Source organism: Entelurus aequoreus, linkage group LG13, assembly GCF_033978785.1.
Source record: "Entelurus aequoreus isolate RoL-2023_Sb linkage group LG13, RoL_Eaeq_v1.1, whole genome shotgun sequence".
NCBI lineage: Eukaryota > Metazoa > Chordata > Actinopteri > Syngnathiformes > Syngnathidae > Entelurus > Entelurus aequoreus.
Window position 1 is genome coordinate 14,676,115 of NC_084743.1, and position 12,694 is coordinate 14,688,808.

The 12,694-nt window shown below is 37.0% G+C and overlaps 1 protein-coding gene across 1 annotated transcript in view; it reads right to left on the bottom strand.

Annotated features, from left to right (window-relative positions):
• Nucleotides 1–12,694, bottom strand: part of LOC133663705 (thrombospondin type-1 domain-containing protein 7B-like) — a 153,038-nt gene that overhangs the window by 43,528 nt on the left and 96,816 nt on the right. The window contains exons 7-8 of the mRNA XM_062068388.1: nt 10,274–10,391; nt 1,611–1,756 (exon numbers count right to left, since the gene is read on the bottom strand). Of these exons, the coding sequence (XP_061924372.1) occupies nt 1,611–1,756; nt 10,274–10,391 (264 nt within the window). The remainder of the gene's footprint in view (nt 1–1,610; nt 1,757–10,273; nt 10,392–12,694) is intronic.

A 12,694-nucleotide genomic window follows, 5' to 3' on the forward strand; every position in this document is an offset into this window, starting at 1 on the left:
ACCATCAACAAAGCTCACCTTTGTGCATTCACGCACAGTATAAAATGTTTGGTGGACAAAACGAGACAAAGAAGGAGTGGCATAAAACACGTCTTTCTGTGGCAGCGTCGGAGAAAGTTGTACACGTAAACAAACTGTTGTGTCACAGTCCACGCAACTACGGTGAGTTCATGGACTGCCGAAATTAGTAGGACAAAACAGCGTTTGACTCATACATATTAAACACTGGGTATTCCAACAATAAGGAAGGTTTCAAACCTTCAAACAAAATTTTTTTTTCCCCCCATCTTTTTCCATTTTCATACATTTTTGAAATACATTTTTGAGCCACTAGGGCGGCTCTAAAGAGCTATACCGACCAAACCTCTTTATGTTGTGTTCAAAGTGTACAAACCTTAACTAAAATAGGGAATTTTGACATTTACATTACATTTGCGTTACTATACAAACTTTTTTGATTTACAAACCCTGTTCAAGAACCAATTAGGTTCTTTAATCGAGGTTCCCTGCATTAAGAAAAAAACAAAAAACATCAACAAAGCTCACTTTTGTGCATTCACGCACAGTATAAAATGTTTGGTGGACAAAACGAGACAAAGAAGGAGTGGCATAAAACACGTCTTTCTGTGGCAGCATCGGAGAAAGTTGTACACGTAAACAAACTGTTGTGTCACAGTCCACACAACTACGGTGAGTTCATGGACTGCCGAAATTAGTAGGACAAAACGGCGTTCGACACAAACATATTAAACAGTGGGTTTTCTAACAATAAGGAAGGTTTCAAACCTTCAAACAAAAAAATATATTTTCCCCCCATCTTTTTCCATTTTCATACATTCTTTAAATACATTTTTGAGCCACTAGGGCGGCTCTAAAGAGCTATACCGACCGAACCTCTTTATGTTGTGTTCAAAGTGCACAAACCTTAACTAAAATAGGGAATTTTTGACATTTACATTAAATTTGCCTCACTATACAAACTTTTTTGATTTACAAACCGTGTTCAAGAACCAATTAGGTTCTTAAATCGAGGTTCCCTGCATTAAGAAAAAAAAAAAAACATCAACAAAGCTCACTTTTGTGCATTCACGCACAGTATAAAATGTTTGGCGGACAAAACAAGACAAAGAAGGAGTGGCATAAAACATGTCTTTCTGTGGCAGCGTCGGAGAAAGTTGTACACGTAAACAAACTGTTGTGTCACAGTCCACGCAACTACGGTGAGTTCATGGACTGCCGAAATTAGTAGGACAAAACGGCGTTCGACACAAACATATTGAACACTGAGTTTTCTAACAATAAGGAAGGTTTCAAACCTTCAAACAAAAATATATATTTTTCCCCCATCTTTTTCCATTTTCATACATTTTTTAAATACATTTTTGAGCCACTAGGGCGGCTCTAAAGAGCTATACCGACCAAACCTCTTTATGTTGTGTTCAAAGTGCACAAACCTTAACTAAAATAGGGAATTTTTGACATTTACATTAAATTTGCCTCACTATACAAACTTTTTTGATTTACAAACCGTGTTCAAGAACCAATTAGGTTCTTAAATTGAGGTTTAAAAAAAAAATATCCATATTTACTATGAGTGAAGAACGTCATACCTCTATGGTGCAAGGGGACCAGTCGCTGATCAGCCAGGTGTAGCAAGGCCTGATGGGACATGTCTTCGTCTGGACCAGCTGGTTGGGACACGGACGTCCTTCCTCGTGCGCCTCCTGCAGGATTCTCCGAGTGCGCACTGACTTCCCTGCAGGACACATGCACGCATGTCATTTGAATGAAGGAATTTACTTTATGTGTTCAGGGGCTGCTGGGAGGCGGGCACTAGGACCATGCTCTCACCCAACTGGAATGGGCGTGGTTTAAGACACATTATTATTATTTTTAGAGTATCATGCTGAACATTTTAATGGTTTTACCTGAATATTTGCTCAATAAAGCCCATTCAGGGTGATTATTATTTTAATTTTTTTGTGATTACTGTAAATTCCGGACTATAAGCCGCTACTTTTTTCTCACGCTTTGAACGCTGCGGCTTCTAAAACGGCGCAGCTAATTTATGGACTTTTCTTCGCTGACGGCCGTAATGCAAATAGTTTGTGTGGAGGCAGATGTTGTCAGCGCTGCCTGCAGGAGCAAAGGTCACCGCCTCTGTCCATGGTGCTGAGGACAGAGCACCATCAGACGAGGGCGTGGCAGTGCTGACGGCGAGACACAGCTGGCAGGTGATTCGATTAGGAAGCGACTTCCACATTGGGCGCCAGATGTGGAAGTCGCTTCCGAGCGGTCCCACCGTCAGGCACGGCACAGGAGCCAAGCGTGCAGGTTTTTAACAAGGTTTTAATAATCAATTGTTTTAATCTAAGTTCTCTCTCCAGCAGGACGCGACTTTCCAGCCACGTCCGTATCCTCTCTCTCTCTCTGTTCCCGGCCGCTTACTGTTAAAGACAACAGATGATTAGATTACCATGTACCACCTGTGAAATCCTAATCACCTGCCAGCTGTGTCTCGCCGTCAGCACCGCCGTCTGATGGTGCTCTGTCCTCAGCACCATGGACAGAGGCGGTGACCTTTGCTCCTGCAGGCAGCGCTGACAACATCTGCCTCCACAGTTTGCAAAGACACTGAAAATGTTTTGTTATTGTTTTTGGCGCCATCTTTTGGATGTACTGGTACTGCTGGTGCTCTTCCTTTTAGTGTTTTTTCGACCGTTTCGTCTTCTGGCCGTCCATGGCGTTTTTACTCGTAAGGATTCGTGATACATCACTCCAAGCAAGGTTTGTAAGTTTTACAATATAACTAAAACAATTCTTACTTACTGAAGAGTCCAATGTGTGAAGTCTCATATTTGTACGTGTTATCATAATGTAATGACGCTAGCATTGTTGGCTTCAGCTAATATGCTAACACATTTACAAATGTCTGTGTTAGTATTATTAACTTACAACGCCATTCTTTTTGTATTGTTTCAGTTTCACAAAGTCCTCAGTAAATTCACCAATACGTCAGCGTGGAGTTATTGAGTCTGTTTAGCTGATTGGAGAGCTAGCTTCCGCAGCCAGTGGGTCCATGATGACGATTTTTGTTTTGTTTGATCAGCCGTTTTACTGCCCTGTAACAAGTAAGGTATTTATTGATAGTGCCTCTGTTTTTTTTCCAACCGGATTGCTGTTCAGTCTTCCAGCCGTCCATGGCGTTTTTACTCGTAAAGGTTCTTCATCCATCACTCCAAGCAACGTTTGTAAGTTTTACAATATAACTAAAACAATTCTTATTTACAAAGCCGTCCCATTTGTGACGCCTATAGGAGTATTTTCATGCATATTTGTGCGTGCTATTGTAATGTAACCAAGCTAGCGTTGTTAGCATGAACCAATAGACATATTCACGAGTGTGTTAGTATTATTAACTTATAACGGCATTCTTTTTATATTGTTTCAGTTCACAAATTCCTCAGTAAATTCACCAAAACCTCACCGTGGCGTTATTGAGTCGGTTTAGCTGATTGGAAAGCTAGCTTTCTGCAGCTAGCGGGTCCATGAGGATGACTTCTGTTTTGTTTGATCAGCCGTTTTACTGCCTGTTTGGAAACAATTAAGGTATGTGTGGAAGACTTGCTCTTCCGGGTTCTTCAGACAACCAGTCACGGACATGACAGCTTCGTTCATGGTTCTGAATAGAGATGTCCGATAATATCGGCAGGCCGATATTATCGGCCGATAAATGCTTTAGAATGTAATATCGGAAATTTTCGGTATCGTTTTTTTTATTATCGGTATCGTTTTTTTTGTTTTTTTTATTAAATCCACATAAAAAACACAAGATACACTTACAATTAGTGCCCCAACCCAAAAAACCTCCCTCCCCCATTTACACTCATTCACACAAAAGGGTTGTTTTTTTCTGTTATTAATATTCTGGTTCCTACATTATATATCAATATATATCAATACAATCTGCAAAGGATACAGTCCGTAAGCACACATGATTGTGCGTGCTGCTGGTCCACTAATAGTACTAACCTTTAACAGTTAATTTTACTCATTTTCATTAATTACTAGTTTCTATGCAACTGTTTTTATATTGTTTTACTTTCTTTTTTATACAAGAATTTTTTTTTAATTTAGTTATCTTATTTTATTTTTATTTATTTTTTCAAAAAGGACCTTATCTTCACCATACCTGGTTGTCCAAATTAGGCATAATAATGTGTTAATTCCATGACTGTATATATTGGTATCGGTCGATATCGGTATCGGTTGATATCGGTATCGGTAATTAAGGGTTTGGTCAATATTGGAATATCGGATATCGGCAAAAAGCCATTATCGGACATCCCTAGTTCTGAAAAATGCTTTATTTTGCAATAAGAGTCTTTTTTGGTGCGTTCCAGCCATCGTCTTGTTACCAAATGAGTACCCGAATGGTTTCCCTCGCTCGCACTCCACCACCAACTACCCTCTCCTTTCCGGCTGCTGCCTTTTAACAGAGTGACAGGTGATTAGATAAGCAGGCCCAGGTGTGCCATCTACGCACCTGTCGCTAATCTCGAAGCCGGTCCTGGTACACCCCACTTTCATTCATTCATCATTTCTTTGTATTCCTTTCATGAAAATTAGGGATGTCCGATAATGGCTTTTTTGGCGATATCCGATATTCCGATATTGTCCAACTCTTAATTACTGATACCGATATCAACTGATACCAATATATATAGTCGTGGAATTAACACATTATTATGCCTAATTTGGACAACCAGGTATGGTGAAGATAAGTTGCTTTTTAAAAAAATAAAAAATAAAATAAATCAATTAAAAACATTTTCTTGAATAAAAAAGAAAGTAAAACAATATAAAAACTAGGGATGTCCGATAATGGCTTTTTGCCGATATCCGATATTCCGATATTGTCCAACTCTTTAATTATCGATACCGATATCAACCGATACCGATATCAACCGATATATGCAGTCGTGGAATTAACACATTATTATGCGTAATTTGGACAACCAGGTATGGTGAAGATAAGGTACTTTTTAAAAAAATTAATAAAATAATAAACATTTTCTTGAATAAAAAAGAAAGTAAAACAATATAAAAACAGTTACATAGAAACTAGTAATTAATGAAAATGAGTAAAATTAACTGGTAAAAGTTAGTACTATTAGTGGAGCAGCAGCACGCACAATCATGTGTGCTTACGGACTGTATCCCTTGCAGACTGTATTGATATATATTGTTAGTATTTTAGTTTTTTGGGTTGGTGCACTAATTGTAAGTGTATCTTGTGTTTTTTATGTTGATTTAATAAAAAAAAAAAAAAAAAAAAAAAAAAGAACGATACCGATAATAAAAAAAACGATACGATAATTTCCGATATTACATTTTAACGCATATATCGGGCGATAATATCAGCAGGCCGATATTATCGGACATCTCTAATAAAAACAGTTACATAGAAACTAGTAATTAATGAAAATGAGTAAAATTAACTGGTAAAAGTTAGTACTGTTAGTGGACCAGCAGCACGCACAATCATGTGTGCTTACGGACTGTATCCCTTGCAGACTGTATTGATATATATTGATATATAATGTAGGAACCAGAATATTAATAACAGAAAGAAACAACCTTTTTGTATGAATGAGTGTAAATGGGGGAGGGAGGTTTTTTGGGTTGGTGCACTAATTGTAAGTGTATCTTGTGTTTTTTATGTTGATTTAATAAAAAAGCAAAAAAAAACAAAAAACGATACCGATAATAAAAAAAAACGATACCGATAATTTCCGATATTACATTTTAAAGCACTTATCGGCCGATAATATCGGACATCTCTAATGAAAATGCATATATACAAGCCATATACTGTTGACACTTTCATTGTTTTTTTGTTTCTTATACATTTCCATGATCAGAAAGGAGCAGATGGAAGAATACTATTCTTATATTTATCTTCGCTGCAGAGCCGCAGGCCACACCCCCCACAGTATGTAAAAAAAATCTTTCTGTGTAAATAACTCAATTCACGTTTTTTTCTCTGCGACGTATAGTCCAGTGCGACCAATATATACAACAATATATTTTTCTTTTTAAAATTAGATATAGTCTATAGTCCGGAAAATAAGGTAATCATGAGTTAACTGGTTATGTTTGACAGCCCTAATGTTTGCATAAAAGGTCAAGCAAAATGATTATTGTTAGGTCTGGATCTGGGTCTTTCTGTCTTGCCTTTTGGTGAGGGCGGTCGCATTTTTCTCCGCTCCCTGTCTGAACTTTTTTGAAGCCTCTTTCTTTACGCTGTCCTCAAATCTAAACATCAAACATGGATATGATCAGCTGGACTCTCGACGCAATTGACAAAGTCTTTTCGACAAGGAGCCTGGCTGCCCTGATGGAACCATTATTGCTGCGGGGTACGTGAGAGACTCCTGGGATAAATGGAGAATCATGTGCCTCTCAGTCCTTTCCATCGAGGACGTGGAAGACATCTACCTATTTGGAACCGTGATCGCGGGGCACCTGCTGATTGGGCTAGGCATTGCTCTGGTGTATCGTCAAATTCAGAAGACGATGGCAGCCACTCAAGGAGCCCAACGGCTGTTCGTCGCAATGGAAGGATTGGGTCGGGCTGTGGGAACACAGACTGTGGCGATTTCTGATTTTATTCGCAAAATGGATCTCATCATGGAGAAGCTTGCTGAGAAGGAAGAATTAAATTGAATTTGAGAGAACCAGCACGGACACAGAGCAAGAATGTCATTGTTTTGACTGCTCGAAGAAAACAACATCTTAATCTACGATTTGACTCCTTCTGTCACACCGCGGTGAGGGATGTCTTGCCTTGGTTTTTTCTGTCTTGTGATTTGCATGTTTTAGTTTGAAAAGTAACTCTCCTCTCGTTTCAGGTCACTTGCCCTTCCTTTCGTGTCATCAGTCTGACGTCATCCCTGTTCCCTGATTGTTTCCACCTGTTCCCTATTATCCTCATGTGTCTTATAAGCCCACTCCTCCCTTTGTTCTGTGCCAGATTGTCTCGTTCATTCGTACTATCTAGCGTCCATGCCCATGTCCATGCCTTGCCTTGTCTCCTGCTTATGTTCCTTGTTCTTGAATCCCTTCGTGGCTATTTTGAGTTTTCCTTTTTCCTCCTCAGCAGAGTGATTTTTTGTTATATGAGGTGGCGACTTGTCCAGGGTGTACCCCGCCTTCCGCCCGATTGTAGCTGAGTTAGGCTCCAGCGCCCCCCCGCGACCCCGAAGGGAATAAGCGGTAGAAAATGGATGGATGGATGGATGGATGGACTTTATTCAGCCGAAGTGGTAAGTTATCAGTTATTTTCCTCAATTTTTTGAGCGACTATTTTTGTTAAACTTTATTAGATAAGATAGTGTAGAATTTTTCATAGCTGTTACTTCTTCCTCCTGTTGGAGCGTTTTTTTGTTAATACATTTTATAGCATATACTGCGCCAATTATAGTTCGTCTTTGGTTTTGTGTTTTCCTCCGTTCGGAGTGATGTTCAGCTGTTCCTATTTTTTGGAACCTTTTTCCGTCGATTAGTTTTTTTGGTTAAATATAAAATTGTATTCCTTGACTTTGGAGGTGAAAGGAAGCTGCCAAAATAAAAGCCTGTCAAGTTCCCTACTCTGCATCTGAGTCCAATCCTTTTTACCAAGCCCTGACACCTTCGAATGGCCTTGACGCTATCAGGAACAGACTACTCTGAAAAACTCCCCCGAGGACTCCTCGACGATGGACGCTTTTGACCTTCCTTTTTTTTCAATAACACCTGGTGTCGAACTTTGAGATCGGCCCCAGTCCACAAAAACATTTCAACATCTCACCCATGTTAATTGGGCATACATGCACGCACCCGCCCCTGTCCCAATCAACGCCTTCACCACTGCTTAATTCCTCTTCGGGGTTGTGGACGGCTGAGTAGCGCTTTATAGTGGCAGCCGGCCTCCAGGGCCCCAACCCCCCCCCTCTGTTGCGAGTTGTTGTGATTACATGTATCATGTCTGGAGGGTCCAGCCTTCGACTGATACTTTTTTTTACTCTTCCCCCTTTCCCAATGTCACCTTTTTCCCACCTTTTTTAAGGAGCGCCGTAAGTGGCTGATCCGTTGGCAATCCCGTCTTGTCCCCCTTGTAACGTACGTCTGCTCTTAGTGGGACTGTGCCGAAAATGAAATTTCCGTTCTTATGTTAAAGAATGGACAATAATAAAGCATCTTGGATCTTGATCTTAAGAGGAAATAAAACTGCGCCATGAAAAACTTTGTAACATATTCACAGGAAAGAAAGCAGGCGCGCCTACGCCTTCCTTCCCCCCCCCCCCCCCCCACGCCATGTTTTACTTGAGACAAGAGGAATTAGCGCAACAGCACTTTTCATCTGTTTCATCATTAATGCTCGTGTCAAACGGCCTCCGAGCACAAGTGCTTTGCGCACGTGACTCCTGAATAATTTGCCAGCGCAGAAGTTTGAGGAACGGCTGAAAAGAAAAAGGAAGTAGTTGGACTCGTTAGAGAAGCGAGAGAGGAGAGGTCGTTATTCAGGGCCCCGGCCTTGATCTGCGGCCCCCGTCTAGAAAATACTTGCCGCCAGCTTTCCAAAAGTAACACAAACTCTCCCTGACAGGACACGATCTCGGCGTTTGTCGGAAGCCTGGGCCGTGTTTCACACAGCTGCGAGTGTGTCCCGGCAACGGCGACACAGAAGCGGGAGTGAGTTTACAAGCGCCGCTAATGGCGAGAGAGGCAGCCAATGTCAAATTAAAATTAATGAACTTGGGAAGATACCGGCGACTCTTTTCAATTAAAAGAGTGACACGCTCTCTGCCGCAGATTGGATTCAGACGGGCCTGGCAAATGATGCATGCATCCAGGTTCTAGTCATTACCTGGTGTAGGACGCACCTGGTGGGAACATGGATCTTTTCAAGCAACCGCCGATTGTATTTTTGATACCCTGTATCTTTAATTAATGACAGTGCATTATTTAGTTAGTCATGAAGGCATAATGGGGAAGAGAATAAAACTGTTTTTTTAATGTGGTATCGTATAATGTCAAGTAAAATGTGTATATGTATATATACATATGTATGTATAAAATAAATAAATATATATACACACATACAGTACATACATACATATATATATATACATAAATATGTACGCATACATACATTATATATATATATATATATATATATATATATATATATATTTAATAAATATATATATATATATATATATATATATATATATATATATATATATATATATACATATATTCATACATAGACATATATATATGCACATATACAGTATATACGTATATATATATACACACGCGTATATACATACATATATATATATATATATATTTGTGATATATATGTATACACATATACATATATATGTATACACATATACATATATATGTATACATATATGTATATAAACATATATACACACGTATATATATATATATATATATATATATATATATATATATATATATATATATATATATATATATATATATATATATATATATATATATATCAACATATATACACACGTATATATGTGTATATATATATATATGTATATATATATATATAAATAAACATATATACACACGTATATATGTGTATATAATGTATATATATATATATACATATGTATATATATGTATACATGTATACACATATATACTCATATATACACATATATACATATATACATACATATATATGTGTATATATATGTATACATGTATACACATATATACTCATATATACACACATATATATATATATACATGTGTGTATATACATATATACGTATATATGTATATACATATATACATGTATGTATACATACATACTTGTATATATACATGCATGCATGTATATATACATACATACATACATACATACATGTATATATACATACATACATACATACATACATACATATACATACATATATATACATACATATATATACATACACATACATACATACATATATATATATATATATATATATATATATATATATATATATATATATATATATATATATATATATATATATATATATATATATATATATATATATATATATATATATATATATATATATATACACACATACACATGCATGTAAACAAATGGGGTCGGCTGTCGGTGTTCATTCAGTCTCCATTCCCATCGAAAGAGATGCTATTTGTTTGATGTTTCCATGAACTGTACCTTGGCTCCCACAGGTGTGTGAGCACTGTCCCCATGGCGACCAATCAGAGAGTACACAGCTGAAAGGACAATCGATCACGCAGCTCTCCACCAACTTCCACCCGGTGAGCAGGCCAAACTGAACAGAAAAGAGCAAAGCAGCACTAATAAAACAAAGTCTTCCTTGTGGTCTCGATGTATTTGATATGCTTTGCTGTAATCTTTGCTCCACGCTCACATTTGTAATCTATTTTTTTTTTTTTTTATCTCCCTGCAAGATGTTCGATTCCGGCGGCGTTCTCAGATTGCAATTGAAACCACGAAAATATACACGGTTTAGAAATATATTGTGAAGTTGTCGACCTTTTTTTTTTCCAGACACGGTCAAAAATAAACGTCATCAACATTATATAGATTCACCTGGTCACAACAATAGGTACACCAACACACTGTCATATACCAGCGTTTATGTCACCGCATGTCGCACGTCTGTGTTATTATACACACGCCACAATTAGGTGAACATTAGAAGTGTGAATCGTTGGGTACCTAACAATTCGATTCAATTCCTGGGTTCAGGATTCGATTCAGAATGGATTCTTGATTCAGCATAATTCTTGATTAAAATTGATTCTCACAATGTATTATTTGGTATAATAATTATAATTAAACCTTTTCAAAAAAGGTTAGGAAAAATTCCCTCTGATTGCATTGAAATGGCCTAAAAACACATTTAAAAATGGATTCTTATAACAAGGGGATAAGACAGAGAGACAACAACAACAACAACAAATAGGATAAGTACAAATATGATAGTAAAAGTGATAGCAGTTAGTGAAGTTAATATAAATAATACAGAAATGACAAAGAGCATTATTACACTTCAAATGGAGCAATACAAATACCAACAAAAATAGTGCTATTAATAATGAATGATAACAATAATTACCTCTAATATCAACAATACAATTGTTTCAAATGCAACAATAAATAAATGTTATGATAACTTGAAATACAAAAGAAAGCAGATCATTGGGGGGGAAGAAAGAGAAGCAAACTGTATTAACCTTGTAGATTGTTATAGTAACACTAGGTTAAGCTTTGTCAGTGTGCCGTGTGTTACCCAGTTTACCCTAGGGCAACAACGTTAATTTATGTTTGATGAAACCTGATTATATGCATGTGTGTATGTATGCATATGTACTTGTATATGTACAATATGTGTATATGTATGTTTGTACATTGAATATGCGTGTGTATTTATATATTCTATGTGTGTATTTTTGCACTGTATTTGTGTTATTATGTACTCTATTTGTGTATGTATGCACCGCATTTGTGTACTTATGTACTGTATTTGTGTATGTATGTGGGTAAGTACCCATGTCTAATTTATTTTTATTTTCTTAAATCGATTTTTGAAAATTAATAATCGATTTGGAATCGGGATGAGTAACAATCACAATTCGGGTGTGCGTCATGTTTTTGTGCAGCCCTTAATTTAAATTGAATAACAACAATAATTACCTTTATTATCAACAATACAATTGTGTCAAATGCAACAATAAATAAATGTTATGATAACTTGAAATACAAAAGAAAGCAGATCATTGGGGGGAAAGAAAGAGAAGCAACCTGTATTAACCTTGTAGATTGTTATTGCAACAATAGGTTAAACTGTGTCAGTGTGCTGTGTTTTACCCAGTTTCCCCTAGGGCAACAACGTTAATATGTTTGATGTAACCTGATTATATGCATGAGTGTATGCATGTATATATGTTCTTGTATATGTACATGTATGTGTATATGTATGTTTGTACAGTGAATGTATATGTACACTATGTGTATATGTATGTTTGTACAGTGAATGTATATGTACAGTGTGTGTATATGTATGTTTGTACAGTGAATGTGTATGTACAGTATGTGTATGTGTATGTTTGTACAGTGAATGTATATGTACATAGGAGCGTATGTACCTATTAGTGTTGTCCCGTACCAATACTTTTCTAAATAAAGGGGACCACCAAAAATTGCAATATTGGCTTCATTTTAACAAATTCTTAGGGTACATTAAACATATGTCTTTTTAGAGGCGGTATAGTACTTAATATGATTCATTAGTATCGCGGTACTATACTAGTATGTGTAGTACTAGTATACTGTACAACCTGAGTACCTACTGTATGTATGTGGGTAAGTACCAATGTGTAAATTTTTTTTTTTTTAAAGTTTTTTTGAAAATTAAGAATTGATTTGGAATCGGGATGAGTAACAATCGGGATTCGGATATGCATCAATGTTTTTGTGCAGCCCTTAATTCAAACAATTCTTAATTTGACCTTGTTTTGTGTTTCCTCGCAGCCTGAGGGGGAGGAGCTTGACTCAATGTCTAAATCAGTGTTTTTCAACCACTGTGCCGCGGCATGTCGTGAGATACAG